This window comes from Diprion similis, chromosome 4 (genome assembly GCF_021155765.1).
Source record: "Diprion similis isolate iyDipSimi1 chromosome 4, iyDipSimi1.1, whole genome shotgun sequence".
Classification (NCBI taxonomy): Eukaryota; Metazoa; Arthropoda; class Insecta; order Hymenoptera; family Diprionidae; genus Diprion; species Diprion similis.
In genome coordinates, this window is record NC_060108.1 from 24,761,437 (window position 1) to 24,781,459 (window position 20,023).

The window sequence follows — 20,023 nt, forward strand, 5'->3', positions numbered from 1 at the left end:
AGGTACACATATGCGTGTATAAATATACTCTGCACTTATGCACGCCTTGTCGTCTATATATAGAACACGGGGCGACGACGCCTGCAACGAGATCGACTGTATGTATGCCCCCCTTTGTCCACATCTTTTTTTCCGACCGCGTGTATAAGCCGCTGTATAACATGTGGACTTCACGTATTTATGCATATATATATATATATGTATATATACCTCTGTTGTACAGAGCGATTCAGATATAACTGTCAATTATTTTTATACATGTATATATATGTATAGCGGAATCTTCAATCATCAATTCTTCATTTATAAATTTTATTTTCAAGGCATTTCTTTTCCTTTCTTTTTTTTTTTTTTTTTTTTTTTTTATTTTGCTCATAGACTGAACGAGCGAATTTTTGTAATTATGCATCTTTTGGATTATATTTGCAATACGAGGATTGAAACGACACTGTGGAATGGGGAGTAGTTTTTATACTATTTAGGACAATGCTAGTATAATCGTACGCATTTTCGTACAATCGTAATTTTTATCGTACACTCGTTCGCAACATTGTTCAGTTGTCATTTTCTCTTTTTCTTCTTTTCTATTTTCGGCAATGTATCTGGGTCGTTGATTTGGTAATTGTTGAGACCTTTTGGCCGCTGAGCTTTATCACTTATCATTCGACCATCTGAAGTATACGGTTCTTGGCAAAGTTTTTCAATCCGAATCTATTACAACGCGAACCGAAGAAATGTTTTTGATATTTTTTAAACTTTATTTTGATGAAAACTTTTTCCCGTCACGTAACTTCTCGGTTTACTCGATAAAAAATTGGCTTGTCACGATTTTTTTCACTTTGATATATATATATATCAAAGTATATATATATATACACACAATTACTGTCGCGTATACATGATGAGGTGCAGATCCAGAGTATAGAAGATACGAATGTTTTCTGAGAAAATTGCGGGGAGGGGAAAATTTTCGTTTCTACGAAGTGAAGTAATATTAAAAGTGAGCGTATATGCACCTTACATACACTTACACCTACGGCTTATACGCATCCGCGGTTATACGCGTGGCAACCGCAGCGTATAGGTAGATGGAATAATATAAAGAGTCACGGAGAATTCCACACATGAGAATGAGTAGAAGAAGAAGAAGAAGAAGAAGAAGAAGAAAAACTAGCACAAGGCGATTCATTTTGGATTACAAGTATATAAGTCGCTCTGCCGTACTTGATTTATAAAATAATTTTATAAATTATATAAGAGACATGAATAAACAAGAAGGATTTACAATTCTTGCCAGAGTTATAATATTAATAGACTGAGGAAGCAAAAAAGGTTGAAAATAAAGGTAAAGAATGTGCGTGATCTTGAATGTATTTACCAATCGCCTTGCCTTGCCTTACCTTGCCTCGCAGCGCTGTAATTTACGCTAACATTAGCGCACATCGAATTCAATCTCGAATGCGATACGTGAAACGCCCGTAGCAAGGAATTTCGTATCCTGCAACATGCAGTTTTGATGGATTACGCAGAATGTTTTTTAGCGCTTTGGTTACCGCCATTCGGCAAGTGGATAATTCGTCGTGTATATACATACACACACACACACATATATGTATATATATAAACGCGAATTTTTCTTCACGCAGCGATTAATTTCTGCACGCCGCTGTTTCGCGCTGCTTATAATTAAAGGCTGTGTCAACTGCAGCAGCCGGTATACATATAGACTACAAATTTTATCGTTGCCGGCCGCAACGCGAGCTTGTTTATTTAAACAAAGGAATGCGCGATCCGACCGCAACGACGCGATTAATACGAAGAGAGCTGTGTATTGAATTAATTAGAGTAGTGCGCTGTGCGCTGTGCGCTCCTCGAGCTGACGGCAACTTAACTGCAATCAGCCGCATGCGGTTATAGAATCGCGGCGCTAAACTCGCCACGCCAATTATGAAATCTGCACTTTTATTGTATATAGACAGGCTGCCTGTATTATACACACTTTTCTACGTAAACTCGCACAGCAGAGTGCAGCAGTCACGCATTTTTACCAATGCGTTTTAGCGCTCGCTCGTTTCATCAACGGAGTAGGTAATTCGAGTCAAGAGACTCCGTGAAGACTCGCACCGAAAATGAACTTTCGATTTGGTTGTCTTTGTTATTGAGTATCAATTAACTAACCAGTTCCCCTGGGACCAGGTGGAGACAGTGAAAGGCCGATACGTTTACCCTGTATGTGTATGCATATGTATACGTACTTTTACCTATACCAATGTAGGTACGTACATATATGTATACCTGAAGTTCCGCAAGACCACTTAACGCATACAAGCTATTCTATTTCGTGTTTTGCCATTCAAGGATATATTACAACCGACGAGAGACTATCGCTATTTGTCTGATATTCTATAAATAGAATCTGTTGATTTATGAATAAATGAAAGCATGCCTTTGCCGCGGTACCGTGTGCTACCATATACAACATGCCGCTTCTGCGTGTCGAACACGCGCCCCTGTATAAACGGGACGTGAACTACGCTCGCTTGTGTGCAATGTCTTGTATTGTATGTGACGTTCGTCGCTGGTCTCTCTGTGTGTTCCTAAGTACGTATTACCCCCTCCTTCGTCATCCTCCACCTCCATCTCCACCTCCACCTCCACCTCCTACTTCTCATCTCTTCGCAAGCTCTTAGAGTTGATCGTAATGTAACCAACCGCATCAACTATAAACCGAACTACGACGATGCTTGGTTATTATATCGTGTATACACACACACACACATACACACACCTATGTGTCGCACAAAACGCGTTCTTTCGCTTCCGTCGATATTACAGATTCAAATTTTTTTTATTATAACCTGTAGTACTTGTGCAGGTACTTGCATTTTGATCTACATGTAGGTAGGCGGTACAAGTGATATTAGGATAACGAGATTCAAGTAAGAGAAACACTTTGAAAATGTTGTGTTTGTAAAATTTAGACAATCTTACAAATGATATGATTCATTTTCTTCTACGATTGAATCGTTGAGATATATATATATATATATATATATATACATATACACGACGTTACGAACTTCAACCTTGTAAGAAAAACGCTGTTTTCTCCATTATGAGTTATATGATCCATGGTCAATTACGGTGATCTAAAGTTTTTTCTATACAGTTGTTGTATTATCGTTTCAATGATTTTCGACCTGTAATTGAGTCGTATTTCAACATCTATTCAGAGTTTACACAAGGTTTATTGCCGAACTGTAGGCTGTTAATTAAGCTGAAAAGGCACAGGGCCACAGGGGAAATATGGACGTAGGTATATGAGGTATTACACTCGGTCATGTTATAGTTATATTATCGTCGAAATATACTTCTACTAACGAGGAGATGTCGGTAACGCGAACGATGACGATGGGTCAAAGCTTTCTAATTTTAAAACTCTCGTACGGTTAGCTTGCCGATTGTTATCAGTAATTCACGGTCGGTGCATGAAAATATCTAACAGTTTGACAATTTTTCGGCAAAATGAATTTAAAAATTTTGTCTAACAATAAGTTGAATCTTTGGTCTATGACGCGACTTGGATAGTCACTTTTTAATTCTATTTTTCCTAGGAGCAATGGAAATTTGGATAAATTTATTTATTTTTTATTTTTTTTTTCACTCAACCGTTTATTCATACAATTTTTCTTAAAAAATTTTCTCTTTTCTTTATTAACAAACGACGAATTTTCATCGGAAAATAATCACGCAGACTTACAAAGCCATGTATGTAATGGCTTTGAAGAACGTGATATTTTTCTTCAAAATATGTTCATGTTTTCCTTGCGCTGCACGTCGCTTCGTACCTCATTCGCATATGGAAAATAAGTCTAAATATATCAACGACGTGTCATAAGGGACCATTCACACATTGCGTAAGCATATTATGTGCCTGGGGTTGCTGCTAAGTTTTGGAAGAAGAGCAGCTCTCACGTGTAAATATTCCAGCCGCGGCTGCGATGTAAGGTGAAGATCTATCATCGTACGAAAATATTTTACATTCTCGCTGAATAGGAAATTGAATTTCCAGAGAAAGTTGCTAGAAATTTTATCTACGCTTATTATCGAAAGTGAGTGGGAAATTTTTGTTTTCTTTTTTTTTTTTTCACTTTTGAATCCTCATTTCTCACGGTCATTTAAATTTTTATTAACCAAATCACCGATTTATAACGCAACGTCTTGGTACAAAGTTTTGCAGGTTTTTTTCCGGATGATCGTAAACATCCGAAATACCAGTTCTTGTACGGTAATGTTCATTAATACCTTCCCTTTCCCGATAAACTTCTTTTCGGTCTGAAAAAAAAAAAAAAAAAAAATGCGAGTTCGATTCTACACGAGTCATGTAACAATGACACCCAATAAATCGCATTTTCTTTCGGACCGGAAAGAAGGTGGTCGGAATTAGAATTCCCTGATGAAAATCACTTTACATTAATTTTAAAGAAGATTGTTTAATCAGACGATAAATCAGTTCTGCAAGTAATAACATTATACCGAAATATTGTTCTCTTTTGCGACAGTTTACGGTGTATATAAAACCAATGTATGCACAATATACTATACCTATAAGACGATACGAGATAAAGTTAGCCGACAGAGCAGCACGCGCAGAAAAATTACCGAGTCATTATTTTAACGCGTCGCGTCCATCGTAAAAGCATAAAACTTACAATTAGTGGCAGGCACGGGTATTCCAGAGTTATGGCTGCCGCGATTATTACGAGAATTGGCATAAGAATGGTATTATAGCTTAGGTATACCCGCGAGCTATCAACCTCGAATAACAAAACGTTAATTACCATTCATTCACCTTGTCCCCAACTGCTGCATCGTCTCCATATACATACGTATTCACCTCACGCGTGTATTGAAATTTTTCGTACACCCGGTCTAAAAATAGCTCTTGAAAAAAAACCGTTACACCGTTCGATCGATCATTTATATGAATATGCGTATCTAACATTACCGATCACGCTTTGACTTTACGTGATCTAAATCATGTATTTACCATTTCGGTTAAGCATGTATGTATATCGATTCGGTGCCGCGGTGAACGGATGAACGGATGAACGGATCGTCGACGTCGACGTCGCGTTGTTCCGATAGAATTTCGAACAATAAGTCGTTGCACAACCCATCGCATCGCATCGGCCAGAGCTACAGGGTCCTCCGTCTTCAACTTCTTGTGGCTCTCTCAAGGTGGTCCTATCTAAATATAGACGATCGAGGCCCAGAATAACACCGTCGGACGACCCGTCGACAATGACCAAGCCGCCACCGCCTTCTTCTTCTTCTTCTTCTTCTTCTTCTTCTTCTTCTCCTTCTGCTTCGTCTTCTTCTTCTTCTCTAAAACCGGTGAGAATGAAGAAAAGGGATAGGGGGGGGGGGGGGGTGAAAAAACTGGGTCGACCGTGTGTTTCTCATCTCGACTTGTCCGCTGCACTTTTCCTCTTTTCCTCTTTTCCAATTCACGTAATCTTCTTCTTCTTTTTCTTCCTCCTTTTCTTCTTGTTCGGCTGCTTTATCGTCTGCAGCGGTGTCATCCGACGGCCATTTTAGTTAAATTTGCATTTCGTTTGTATAATATATAGTCATATGCAAAGTTTATTCTCATGCAAATTATCTGGACGTACTGCAGTCGCGAATTCCATCATCATTAAAACAATTTTTCGAAACGGAGTATTATAAATTATCATGGAAGATTATTGTACGTCGGAACGCAATCGGATGTTGAAAATTCAATGAATTGTTACGATTTGATACATCCTATAATCCAACGTTATACCCTGAGATTGAACTACGGAAAATTTTATTCTACACTTATTCGATTTTGTGGAATATTTAAAGTAGCGAATAATACACAAGCAAGTTGTGACCTCTGAATTTTCTTTTTAACATTAGCAAACGTATTTGCAATAGACTTCGATAGTAGATGCGACGTATTATTGTCAATATACAAAACAATCAAAACCAATCCTCACATATACTCGTATACAAGAACTTAAGCATGCTGTGCAGCATGTAACTACGAATTCTCGTCTGCAAAGTAATTTGATTTTTTATATGAAATTTCGTATATCTATAGGTAAGTAAGTATACAATCATAATCTTCACAACAAATGTGACTATCGCACTTGACGATCATACTTCACGTTACACTTAAAATTCTCAATCCTTGCCTTCGATCCTCCAGATCCTCGCTATTACCGCATGATTTATGCTAACATAAGGCGTATACTGAGGGGTATACGTATATCGTACGTACATTATGCCGGGTATAATGCACTTCGGTACCGCACCTCTAAGAATATACATACAAGTCTCCGGGGGGTCAGGAGGTCGAGCGAGGTCTCAATCCCGGCCTCCGCAGACGTCCGACAGGTGTTAAATCCGTCTTGACAACATCGTCGTCGGACGACAATCTTGTTGCTTGCCTTCTCTCCTCCCTTCCCCTTCCCCTTTCCCTTCTTCTTCCCCATCCCCTTACATGCAATGCATGCATGCATGCATCGCGAACGATGCACACACGCTGCAGCGTGGCGGGCCAGACTCGAGGATTCGTGCACAACACATGCATATACGTACATATTATGCGCAAGAATTCTCTCATGCAGTAGGCAGGTAATACCAACACTTCCATGTTGCACTCTACTGTAGCGTGTTTAGGTATATATACGTATACGTAGGACACAGGTACGTCGTTCGTAAGTAACTAGGTGGGTATATACTGCAACCTATGGATGCACTATGCACCGTGTACCAAGCACCGAGCACCAAGGAACGGCAATTATTACTGTTAGTCGCCGCAAAGCTGCTGCTGCTGCTGCTGTTCGAGAGGTGCAGGCGGCTGGACGTTTGGTATATATATATATATATATATATATATATATATATATATATATATATATATATACTATACGTAATGCCTTTTAACGCTGCATAAACTGCAGTTTACTTCCATCCTATAGGTATATGGATATTAAGTGTACAATATAGGTACCTACTCACACGGTTTTCGGAAGGAATAATCGCTCCCGAGAATGAGGGAGTGACGCGAGTGTGCGAGCTGAAATACATACAATGTGTGTGACGATTATGTGTACCTTGTATATATCGTGATAGATATGTATGTAGAGCGATGTTCATAAATGGGTTGCCAGTGGATGGATATTTTTTGTTGTTATTTTTTCTTTTTTATTGGGAATCAAAACTGAAACGATTTTTCTCTTTATAGACATACTACGGGTCTATGATCAATGTATCGTTTGATTCTTTTCATGTCACTTGCTTCGCTATTGGATATATTGGTACAAAAAATTTGCTTTGGAAAGAAAACTCGTTTCAATTTTGATTACAAAATGCAGAAAAAAAAAAAATAAATAAATGGTTAGCCACTGGGAACCCATTGTAATGATCATTACTATGCATGCCATCTACATCTATATATATTTGACGCGGAGATATCTATTCACTATCGTGACTGTCCCTCGTGCGAATAATGCCTGCAGATCTCCACCTTGAGACACAGACGAATTGTTCGATGATTGATAGTGAAACGATTTTTATGTATAAACAGATAAGTCATAACTGTAATAAGAAATTTTCAAAATGATGGTAATTTTGTTTGAAATTATTGTATATATTGCGTGATAAAAAGTAAAATTTTCCAAACACATAAGTATTTCAATCAAAATGTCATTATCGAATTATCTCGACAAATTCGTTATAGTAGCCCGATCGATTTCATCTTGGTTGTATTGTATGGGCGAGGATCGATTACCGCAGCCTATAATGCCTTTGTAATTAATTATATCAAACTGTTTATATAATATCATTTAACGATGAAAATTACAGTTCAAAAAATATCGGACGCTCAATTTACCCGGGAAAACTGATTATCCTAAAATTTGAGGGGTAGATGACTCTAAATGTGAATACATATTAGAACGATCAGCGTCGCCGTTCGGAGGTTTTAACGACGGTTAGACCGGGCTTAACGGGGTTGCGACTAATTGCCTGCTGCACTAGCTCTGACGATCTTCCTATAGGCCTGCGTGCTGCAGGCCATCGGCCTCACACACGGCTCGTTGCTGGCTGCTGCACACACGGTGACGACGACGATGCTGCTGCTGCATCCGACGCGACGCGACGTCCTCTTGGTGAAAAGAGATGCAGACAGATGGATAGAGAGGGAGAGAGTGAGAGAGAGATACGACAACAGAGAGAAAGAGAGAGAGAGAGAGAGCCAGGGTGATGGTAGTGGTAGGAGGAAAAGAGCATTTATGAATATAGATAGAACGTAGTACCGGTGGAGTTTCTCTCTCTATCTCTCTCTATCTATCTCTCTCTCCCTGTCTCTCTGTCTCTCTTTGAGAGCGACAGGTGGCCGCTGCATCCGTCATCGATACGCCCGCGGCAGCAGCATTCAGAAATAAATTCCCCGTCTAGATCCCTGCAGCAAAGATTCAGAATCGTGTAGGAAGTCGGGCTATTATACTGTATATAAGTAAGTATACTCTGCGTATGTAGGCATCACCTATGCATACGTACACGCGTATGTGTAGTGACTCTGCTACTCGAATTCAATTCAATGAACCGCAATGAGACGAATCCTTTCGATCCTACATACATATGATCTATCTGTCTATCTATCTATATCTATATATCTATATGCATACCGCGTGGCGACAAACAGCGTTGCATACTGGACTGACTGGCGGTGCATTATATGCAGCGGTGTTACAGATACGAGGGAGAAAATAAAACGCAAAGAATTATGAAAGAAGAAGAAGAAGAAGAAGAAAAGTGAAAAATAAGAATAGGAAGAAGGGTCGGGAGGGAGAGAGAACTGCAGAGAATCAAGTGCTGACCCCCAGTTGTCACATTTAATTTATATGTTAATGAGCGCATGTCACATTCCAGTCGACCGCCCCGTGCACTCCAGAGATGTCCGCGTCCTCTCCTCTCCTTTCCTCTCCTCTCCTCTCCTCTCCTCTCTTCTCCTCTTTCCTTTCCTCTCCCGCCCGCGCAGCAAGTTTATATTTAACCTACCGCCACACTGCGGCTAACAGCGCAGCCCATTTTGCTGTGCATGCCGTACGCTGCAGCAGCCAGCATTCAACTCACAACAGTTTCGTTCCTTCCCTCTTTCCAAACACCATATGCAGCCTACAGCCTCCTGCCTTTCCACAGCGAAAGGGTCCGTCGATTCTTAACTTTGAATTGTTCGGAGCATGTGCAATGCTGCCCGGCATTGCACATGCGTTGATTATTTGAAATATTGAGCGCTCCGCGATCTCATTACTTAATTACGATTAGTTAACCAACGTTTTTTCCTGATACGCTAATGCGCTAATTTTGGAGAACAGGGAAAAACCTGACAGCCTATCGACGACTATTGGTATTATAGGTATATACGATGCACGGAATATGGCGCTAATGCATTTCGTGCGTAATCTTTCACCGACCTATCGACAGGTATTCTGTATACCTGAGTGTCTCTGAGTACCTACCACTCGACCCTGTTCCGCATTAAATAAAAAATGAAAAACAAAAAGGAAAAAATTCTTCTCTTATGTAACCATCTGTATAATGCGTGCTCTTGTAACCACTTAGCGCTCACTGGCCGTCAGATGCGCTTTTTGTAACCCATTCTTTTTGTAACACTTCACCTTACATCCTACGTTATGAATGTCTAAACATGAAAATAAGGAGAAAATAAAAATTGCAACGAATTAAATAGAGAAATATTTTAGAGAAGGACACTCTTCAGGTTATTTCTTAAAATTCATTTCCAGTTAAAACATGGAAAAGTGTTCAATGTATTTATTTATATCGAACGTGGGCGTGTATTAAACGCTTTTTTTTTTACTTTTTGATTTTACAGAAATGCTCGGACTCGAAAGCATCGGCGGTCGCAACTTTTGCGCGGACGGAACCGCCGGACACTCAAGCTTCGAAGTCTGTCATCGCGTTGTTGCTGCATTACAATTGGGACAAGTTTTCTATAATAACGGAAAAATCGTGGGCGACAGTTGCTTACTCGTTGAAAGATCAGGCAGCTAAGCACAACCTTACTGTAAACCACTTCAAACCTGTCGAAGACCGGCACATTTGCTGCGAACAGAGATTGCCTTGCTGCGGAAACGATTGGTTTCAACTGATACAGGACACCAAAAACATGACTCGCAGTCAGTCCCCAAGTTTTAAACATATTTTCATTTCACCCTTACAGTATCTATATATGGTTTTAAATACCAAACACCGATGTACATGCTCTCTACTGTCCTATTTTCAGTTTATATTTTCCTTGGGTCAGCCTCATCCCTGGTAGACTTGATGAATTCAATGCAAAATCAAAGATTGTTGGACGATGGAGAATATATGGTAATACATGTTGACATGATGACATATTCTCAACGAGAAGCAGAGAAGTACTTATGGAGTTAGTATAGCCATGCTTCTTAGAGAATTTAGTCGCTTATAAAATCCGTCTTATTAATACTTACCATATATTACAATATACATATCCATTATTATACATATCATATTGTGCGAAGATACACGAATCGCGTTTAATCAATCACCTATTTATCTACGTATACATGTATATTCATACAATACTGTGTTTTTTTTTTTTTTTTCTTTCACTTTTTCATTTTACGTACATCATGATTCTGACATAAATTTACCGCTTAATTGTGTATATATATATATATATATATATATATATATATATATATATAACATGTGGATGGTAAAGAGACGCGTAGTAAGTGAATTTTGTTTGTCTTTAATTTCAATAAATTCTGAAATAAATCATCCGCAGTAGTTTCAGTTAACGTCGTGTACCGCAAAGGTCATTGAAAGGCCATTGATTATCGTTGCACGGAATGAATACGTCACCGTTTACATACTGGCGAGCAAATGATTCTTGTGTTCGTACATCATAAGATGACATTACGCGTATTAAACTCTTGCAGGAATTAATAATAATCCTGTTACGTTTGGCGGTATATAATTCATATAATTTGTCTCGGGATTTGCACGTGAAATACTTTTTTTGTTTTGCCAATTTATTGGCGTATACAGTCATTAACGCTGTGTTTATTTGACTCTGGTTCACTATAAGTATACATGTTTTTTTAGGACCGAACAGTTTTGATACTTTACGAAATTGCTTGGAGCCAAAGGATTTTTTGAAAAAGGCTCGATCACTTCTGGTTGTTGCCGCTACATCGCCGACTTCGGACTATGAAGTATTTACTAAAAAAGTTAGCGACTACAACGTAAAGGAACCCTTTCATTTCCCTATTCCTTCACTCTTCAAACAATTCGAAAAGGTTTGTAATTATTTCAGATTTTACTCTAGAGAAATAAAAAAATAAACAAATATACTCCAACGTTCGTCGATGTATTCGCGTACCTACATAAGGCGCATAATCTTATAAATGCGGAGTAAACATCATGTATTTCTGTTCATATCTTTGTTTAAAATTTTTTTTATTCTCTTCTTTTTTCAGCACGTATCTATTCACGCGGCCTATCTTTACGATTCAGTAAAATTATATGCTCAGGCCTTGGATCAACTCATTAGGGAGCACCAAGATCTTAGCGTCGAAGAGATTGCCAGCAATGGCACTCGGATAATAGAGACGATCATCAAAAGGCACACTTACGATAGTACGTATAACGGAATATATGTACCTATAATCGTATCCAGTTGCATGATAGTTAATTAAAACTGAATGGAAATTCATCCGAACGTAATATTCGTACTTCAATCACTCCGTTCATACATTCACGATGATTTTCACTGATTCACATTTCCGCAGGTATTAGCGGGGCGACGATAAAACTGGATGAAAACGGAGATTCGGAGGGAAATTTCTCCGTTCTTGCTCTGCAAAAATCACCTATGAAGCGAGATAAATTTTCATGCGATTACCAAATGATTCCCGTCGGACAATTTCAACAGGGTGAAACTATAGTGAGTGAGTTGTTCATAAAACTCGTGCAAATATACTTATATCTATACCTATTTTCAAAATTCCGCTTAGTCTCATTTTAGTAATGTTATTTATAAAGCGATAGAAAAACGGAGGACGGAACCACTGAGGTTTAGATAAATTGAATTGCGTGTTAAAGTCATCTGGAGAAAAATAATGAAAATTCACAAATTTCAATGATGATGAATAATTAAACTGTTGCAGATATACAGGCCTGTCAAGTCGATGGATTGGCCTGGTAAAAACAAACCGGAGTCAGAACCCGGCTGTGGTTTTCTGAACGAACACTGTCCGATAATTGATACGTATTCGCGGAGCATTATCGCGGCAGGAGTACTGGCTGCCTTGCTATTTTGCGCCGGAGTTATTGCCCTGAGTATATATCGAAGGTGGAAAATCGAACAGGAGATAGAAGGACTGCTGTGGAAAATTGATCCGGGTGAAATTCACGGCTACCCTCATCTGGACAACATGATGTCATCCCCTAGCAAAGTGAGTAGATATGATTTTGGCGATTTGACAAATGAGAAAAACCTGAAATATCTTGAGAGAAGAATATATGATGGAAAAGAAACTTGCAGAATGAGTGGTAAAAAATTTTGACTATCATAGTTTATATGAATAAAAATGCTATCCTTTCGTTACTTTTACAGTTAAGTTTAGTTAGTGCCACATCATACGAATCCAGGTGTGGAGGGCAAGTATTTGCACAGACTGGTCATTACCATGGGGTAGTTGTACGGATAAAGGAACTGAAATTCTCAAAAAAGAAAGACACTCCGCGAGACGTGATGAAGGAAATGCGGGTACTTCGTGAAATAAGACACGGAAACCTAAACTCTTTTATCGGAGCCTGCGTCGAACCCATGAGAATATTGCTAATTACTGACTATTGTGCCAAAGGTAGTCTGTATGTGAGTATAAACTTTAGAATCATGCGGCACTGACTGCGGAAGTTTACCCCGAGAATTGACAGTAAATATTGTAATTTTCATTGCAGGACATAATTGAAAATGAGGATATCAAGCTGGACGATATGTTCATTGCGTCGTTAGTTCATGATCTCATCAAGGTAAATTCATTATTTCAATAGTTCGAAGAATCTAACATGGATTTTACAGCGGTGTACGGAATCTAGACCGTACTTAATTTTTTTTTCACACTTTTCAACGCAGTTTTTCATTATTCTGAATCAGGGCATGCTGTACATTCACGAGTCATCCGTGCTGGTCTGTCACGGTAATCTCAAGTCTTCTAACTGCGTAGTAACGTCACGTTGGGTCCTTCAAGTCTCAGATTTTGGTCTCCACGACATGCGTCACTGCGCTGAATCTGACAGCATCGGGGAACATCAGTATTTTCGAAGTAATTGATTGCTAAATTTTGCAGATAAGATTCAAGCGTGAGTCCATTGATCGGTAGAAAACAAAAAATAAACTGACAAAATTTTTTAGGCTTATTTTGGAAAGCACCAGAATTACTGAGGAATCCCAACGCACCGATACGAGGAACTCAGGAAGGAGACATATATTCGTTTGCTATCATATTGTTTGAAATAATCGGGCGGAAGGGACCGTTTGGAGGGGTAAATCTAGAGCCCAAAGGTAATCGACGACATTTAAAGCTTTCATATTTAGTCGGATAACTTTTGAAATATAACGTAGTCTAATTGAAATTATGGGATGATCAGAAATCATAGATCGAGTAAAGAGATACCCGGAAGAAGGAGAGCCGCCGTTTCGACCGAACATTGACATATTGTCAGATTCCGAAACGGGATCTAGCGATTACATAGTCAATACTATAACCGACTGCTGGGCAGAGAGCCCCGAACTTAGACCCGACTTCAAAATGATAAGGACACGCTTGAAGAAGATGAAAGCAGGCAGACACAGAAATATAATGGACCAGATGATGGACATGATGGAGAAATATACTAACAACCTCGAAGATCTAGTCAGTGAGCGTACGCGCCTTCTCTTCGAGGAGAAACAAAAAACCGAAGATCTCCTCCACAGAATGTTACCTGAGTTAGTTATTTATCCAATTCCATTCTCCAACTGTCAACAGTTCCGTGTTTATTCGCGAGAATAAATTTCTACGTATTCACAAATGTTATTTGACTTTTTCAGACCTGTTGCCAATTGTCTAACAAACGGCATTGGAGTTGAGCCAGAAGCTTTCGATTTAGTCACAATATACTTCAGTGACATTGTAGGATTCACTGCAATGTCAGCTGAGAGTACACCCTTTCAGGTAAAACTTCATTCATATTTAGTGCTCCCCTTGAGCTTTTACAATTGTCCCAAGTAACGTTAGATTCGCTTCGTGTATCCAGATGTCGTAACGGATATATTATGAAATTTGTATATATTCGTGATTCCAGGTTGTTAATTTCCTGAATGATCTGTACACTTTATTTGATCGTATCATTAAAGGATACGATGTCTACAAGGTTGAAACGATCGGAGACGCCTACATGGTGGTGAGTGTTACGAAGCTTATAAATTTTTAACAGCCAACAATTCTCCGAATGAATATAACCGATGCACGATATTCGCGTATTTTTGTTTATCCTCAGGTTTCCGGCCTCCCAATTAAGAACGGAAACAAACACGCCGGTGAAATAGCATCGATGTCCCTGGAATTGTTGAATGCTGTTAAACATCACACAATAGCTCATCGGCCGAACGACACGCTTAAACTCAGGATTGGAATTCACACAGGTATCAAAAGCTTCTGTGTATCAGAACTTGACACGCTCTGATTATTATAGACGTTATTTTTTATTTTATTTTAATCCTGATCCGATATTTTTTACAGGCCCTGTGGTAGCCGGTGTGGTCGGTCTGACAATGCCGCGGTATTGTTTATTTGGAGACACCGTGAATACAGCGTCGCGAATGGAATCTAATGGGGAACCTCTCCGGATACACATTAGCGCCCAGTGCAAGGAAGCCCTCGACAAAGTCGGCGGATATATCATCGAGGACAGGGGATTCGTTAATATGAAGGGAAAGGGCGAGGTCAAGACATACTGGCTGGTTGGAGCGACTGAGAAAGCCATTCAGAAAAGAGAGGTACGTCTTTCTTTGACTAACGATATTGTTTGGATCAACAAATGTGAACAAATTTTTTATTTGAAACTATAAACAAAGTGTGCAATTGTGCATGTAATTAAGTGTTATTTATTCTATTCATCTGCAGGTGGATCTCGGAGAGCTTCCACCGCCTCTATTTTGTCGGCCCAGAAGAAGCCCCAAGTTTAATCCTGAATCAAGACAAGCATCGCTTTTGGCAGGCCTTGGAGGAGGTGGCAGTAGAAGACAGTCTAGCGTGCCTAGGCCGGGAAATACGGATGATTCGTCCTCCCAGCACGGAGGATCGAGTCCTGTACCACGTTCTGTGACGAGGAAGCTGGAGCGGGCTCCTCTCTACTTGCTGGATAGCTTGATGAGTGCCTCGAAAATGACATTAGATAACATTGCACTGCCTAAGGATGTGGATACTAGAGCTGCAAACGTGAAGCTTGCACTCGACGACATGTTCGTCGACGTCAAACCGAAGTTTCGTAAGAACGCCAGAGTGTTATCGACGATAGCCGCATCGTCTTCGACAAGTGATTATCCGTCACCGACAATCTTGAGAGAATCTCGATCGCTGGACCCATTCCCGATGGAACGGCAGTGCAGTCGGAAGCTCGAATCTCCGAATATTTCTACCAAGGAAAATAAAAAGAGTTTCAGATCTTTGGAGAATTGTGATAAGTGCACGAAGACTACATCGAAAACAGACGTATCAACCGATAAAGTGTTGAATAACAATTACCCTAATGGCAATGTGATAATAGTGCCTAGAACAGACAATGTAACTAGTGATGTAGAGACTCCGTTACTATCAGGTGACGGAAGTTGCGTAGGAGAATTAGTGCCTGTGAAACGATGGCGTTCGCTAGATCAAGTTGTACCTACTCCGAGTACAGGGGATGTTCCTGACAAAAAATCGTCGGCAAGGAACTCTATAAGGAGTTGGCTGGTGAATCTTTTCAATGGAAACGGCTTGAGAAGTAGCGACGCGTCTCTGCGGAGGGGAGTGATAACAGGGTACGACATACAGTCGGAAAGGGAGAGTATAGTTTGATGATTCTCTTTCCTGTTGCAATTTTTTTGTTTTTTCCTTCCGCCTTTTTGTATATAACTAAATGTGACTACGTGAAAATGTAGATCAGTTGAAAATGCAAAGGATCGTCGAAGTAATTTTATTGTTATGAGTCATAAGCATGATGATTATCTGTTGCCATTTTAGCTTACAATTTAGGTATGTGCAATTTATGTATATGAAAGTTACCGTCAGTGTATATTTTTAATATGATAAAGATATTTTATAACTTGTATTAAAATGAGCGTTGAATGATGAAGTTGATGGTGATGATGCGGTTAATACATAGTGCGGGACTGTTACTATGTTTATAAAATTAGTTTTAAAATACCTAAGCGTGTAACGAGAAATAAGAAAAAAAAAAAAATATTTTATGAAAATCATTCTAACCAAAGTATACAAACATGAAATATGATCTTCCTAAATGAGATCGCTATGTGCATTAGCACAGAAGTGAACCAACGAGACCTTAACAATCAAATACAAATTGAAAATAAGGTAAGCACCGCTGTCGATGCTTTTAGTCTCAAAAAGTGCTGTATTGCATATATATTTATATATACATATAAATATATAATACAAATAATTTTATATATGCATATACATATATATATCTATACTTGTTCACCGAAGGGAAGCAAATTATCTGTATGGCTGTGAAAAGTGAACTAGATCGTACCTAAGGTGCTTAGTAATATATCATGTTGTCAAATGTATATAATAAGTAAATAATAATATATCTATGTGAAAATGATATGTAAATTTAAAAGAAAGCAAAAAAAAAAAATTATTTCATCTTCTGTAAATGCTAATTAAAAATTTACCTTTTCGAATCTTTACAACTGTGACAATCTTGTGTAACGACTATCCCGTCCTAGAATTGAAGTAGTTTTGGATCCCGGATAGCGAAGAATTCGAGCGATTATTTATTTACGTCGTAATTGTTACAAATTATATAATAAAGAATTGCCTATCGTTATCGATAATTTTACACAAAATAAATATGTGAAGTTAAGAGAATTTCACTACACGGCAGGTGATTATGATTTACTATGTACATTTTATTTCAATAATAACTTACAGGAAAAAGACATTGCTTGTACAGATTTTTTGTCATTAGTGTGACTAAATCGATTTTGAAAAACTATAACGTTAGCTATCTCGAAAAGTGTACGCACACATTCAAACTAATCCTGCCCAGATAAAAATTTAGACAGAAAATCTGTGGGTTTCTTTTCCTCCGTTTCCTTGAAGTAGTTCATGAGCGTTCCTTTCTGCTTCCAAATCTCCACAGTTTCCTTTAGTTCCATTTGACCCTTTGTACAAATAACAAATATTTCTTAAGTGTCGACGAACAAAGCGTACGGAAATATTTCTACAATTGGATTCATTGATATATATATATATAATTATTTCTTATTTTTACATGACTATCAATCTAAGAATCAATGATCGTTCTAATTATTACTTAAAATGAGTGCTACAAAATATACTTTACTTTGATAACAAGCAGATCTATGGCTCTGATGTCTTTCACATTAGCATTCTTCATGAATTCCTCGCGAAGTTTCTGTCTGCACTGTTTCTCCGACTTCGGGATATGGTAATCCAGAACTAGATTAAAAAAAAATTATTGTGAAGTGGGCTTGATTTCAAATATACGTAACTCAGTTGTACAGTTGTAGTCTCTAGTCATAAAAATGGGGATTGTTAATAATTACAGCAGAAAATGAACAGACAGTTTAGGTTAGGTTATTTATGTAATCGATAAAATATACTTGTCACAGATACAGGACTAGTGCATTATAACATGAAACGAATGAGCTATGTAGAAGAAAAAAACATTATTAATAGTCGCATTTACATTGTAAGAATTGTGGAAAATAATACGGCAAAACAATAATTGCAAGGGAAAAACTGTCTACGCACCTTGGAACTTTAGAGGCTAGAAAACCGTTTTTGTTATAAATAGATAAAACTCAGATGTACCTACCAATAAATGGGATTTGGCGGTACCATGCTTTGTACAAGTTAAGAACTCTCGATCGTGCTTCGGGTTGATCAATAGATAAAATTGGTCGCACTTGGCGACGGACAGTCCTTACAGCGGAGGCCATTGCTATTTACTGACCCTGGTGGTGAAATAAAAAATTTAGTCTCGATACGTCGAGAAGTTCGTATATTCCTTGCTAGATGCTGCTTCTTTGTTAACTGTACAGTAGCGACGTCTTTCGGATCTCTTGAAAACTAAGAGACATGTACTCTTTTTTTTTTATCTGCAGAGAAACGGTTTAGAGGGGTGAAAAACGACCCCCAAAGATAGGCAATCAACGGGGTGATTTATCGACGCGCTTCATGTATTTGAATGAAACCAACGCTGAAATTTTTCTTTTTCAATGAATCGCGAGACTTCAGTGTTAGTTTCGTTCAAATTCATCGAGGGGGTCAAGAAATTACCTCGTTGGATGCCCATCTGGGGGGTCGTTTTCACCCCGCGAAAACCGTTTTTCCGCAGATAGAAGAACTTTTTTTCTTCTTAACGAAATCAGAGGGGGACGCCAAACTGATGTTACTTGTTAGAAAAGTTGCCTTGGGGTAAAATATCAGGCCTGTGATATACATGTGTATTCTTCAGTCAGCGTACATAATTCTATTATATATCATAGACCTCTCTTATTTCCGAATAATATTGATAACATTCAGAAGATCAATGAATAAATTTCTGCGGCCAATGAAATTTAAGGAATCTTGACCATCCGAGTGTAAACATATTTATTGTTACAAAGGGTGAAATCACCTGTTTTATCTCCCTGTCAGGTGATCTAGCAATCGGTATGTGACGCAAAAAGTCTAAGACTTCTGATGTCATAAAATGATTAGGGTTGCTGAGCCAACCAATATTATTGTAAAAACAGTCTTGTTTCTGACTCCGAAAGAGAATCACCTTATCGCAATAGAAGCCTTTTTACTAGCTTAATTGAAACGTGCCTTTCTTTGAATCAGTTTTCTTAGCTCGCGGACCCTTATTTTATTCAGTAACGCTTGCCCGCGTTACAATATTACTATTTCAGAGTTACAGTAAAGGACAAACGGCGAATTTTACAATTAGATCATTTTATCCATTGTAAAGTGCGCGAAGAATTGCCAAGCAGATAGGCAGCAAGCTGAGACTAAACGAACCCTCAGAAATCCGAAAAGGATATTGAAAAGACCGTGGGATCAACAGCTCAGCAAATACCAAGAAAATACTCAGGAATGAATTCATTCATTGATTTATTTCAATATAGCTAATACAGATGAAATCAAATGGTAACAATACGATATTATACATGTAAAAATTGTTTCCTGCGCAGAGCCGTTGCACCTGAACGCAGGCCGTAGTTGGAGCTCTACTTACACACTACAAGTACAACTATTTCATACAACATGTTTCATGTTATACATGACGTTAGGTGATTGCACGTCTACTTTATTATATAATATTTAGATTTCTTATGTAATGTTCGATGATTCTTTTGCATTTTTTATTGTCTTTCACCACTTAGGCAAATTGTTAAAGTACATACACTGACACGAGCACACTTGTACTATCATTAAGGCATATCGAATAAACTGAACCTAAAACTTTGAACCTATGACTTTGTAATGAATCTTCCACTCCTCCTTCGAAATTGGTGTGAATTTTATTCTTTTTGGCCGTCACTTTTCGTCCATGGCTCACTCAAAAAGCAATAACGAACCCTCTCAAGTAAACAGACATGTATTCAGCAGGCATGTAGTCATTCATACAGCGTCAACATCACAAGCATTCGATC

The 20,023-nt window shown here is 38.5% G+C and overlaps 2 protein-coding genes across 2 annotated transcripts in view; one reads left to right on the plus strand and one right to left on the minus strand.

Moving 5' to 3' along the window:
* The window catches only part of LOC124405802 (receptor-type guanylate cyclase Gyc76C-like), a 56,600-nt gene extending 39,989 nt beyond the window's left edge, over positions 1-16,611 (plus strand). Inside the window, exons 5-20 of the mRNA XM_046881017.1 lie at positions 9,929-10,232; positions 10,340-10,486; positions 11,191-11,384; positions 11,565-11,724; positions 11,877-12,031; positions 12,255-12,542; positions 12,704-12,964; positions 13,051-13,122; positions 13,247-13,415; positions 13,505-13,654; positions 13,741-14,080; positions 14,183-14,306; positions 14,437-14,535; positions 14,632-14,776; positions 14,874-15,130; positions 15,258-16,611. Of these exons, the coding sequence (XP_046736973.1) occupies positions 9,929-10,232; positions 10,340-10,486; positions 11,191-11,384; positions 11,565-11,724; positions 11,877-12,031; positions 12,255-12,542; positions 12,704-12,964; positions 13,051-13,122; positions 13,247-13,415; positions 13,505-13,654; positions 13,741-14,080; positions 14,183-14,306; positions 14,437-14,535; positions 14,632-14,776; positions 14,874-15,130; positions 15,258-16,190 (3,798 nt within the window). The 3' untranslated portion in view covers positions 16,191-16,611. The remainder of the gene's footprint in view (positions 1-9,928; positions 10,233-10,339; positions 10,487-11,190; positions 11,385-11,564; positions 11,725-11,876; positions 12,032-12,254; positions 12,543-12,703; positions 12,965-13,050; positions 13,123-13,246; positions 13,416-13,504; positions 13,655-13,740; positions 14,081-14,182; positions 14,307-14,436; positions 14,536-14,631; positions 14,777-14,873; positions 15,131-15,257) is intronic.
* Positions 16,612-17,248: 637 nt separating this feature from the next.
* Positions 17,249-18,365, minus strand: LOC124405816 (NADH dehydrogenase [ubiquinone] 1 alpha subcomplex subunit 6). Its single transcript, XM_046881039.1, has 3 exons — positions 18,202-18,365; positions 17,707-17,822; positions 17,249-17,524 (listed from the first exon to the last, which is right to left on the minus strand). The coding sequence occupies exons 1-3, from the start codon at positions 18,323-18,325 to the stop codon at positions 17,396-17,398; spliced, it is 369 nt and encodes a 122-aa protein (XP_046736995.1). The 5' UTR covers positions 18,326-18,365; the 3' UTR covers positions 17,249-17,395.
* Positions 18,366-20,023: the final 1,658 nt, after the last annotated feature.

What these genes read in the sequence shown, in the direction of transcription:
- LOC124405816 (XM_046881039.1), bottom strand. Translation starts at nt 18,325, where the DNA reads ATGGCCTCCGCTGTAAGGACTGTCCGTCGCCAAGTGCGACCAATTTTA. An exon ending in CCGCCAAATCCCATTTATTG is followed by an intron (nt 17,823 to 18,201) that starts GTAGGTACATCT and finishes TTTTTAATCTAG; the next exon opens with TTCTGGATTACCATATCCCG. An exon ending in TAGATCTGCTTGTTATCAAA is followed by an intron (nt 17,525 to 17,706) that starts GTAAAGTATATT and finishes ATTTGTACAAAG; the next exon opens with GGTCAAATGGAACTAAAGGA.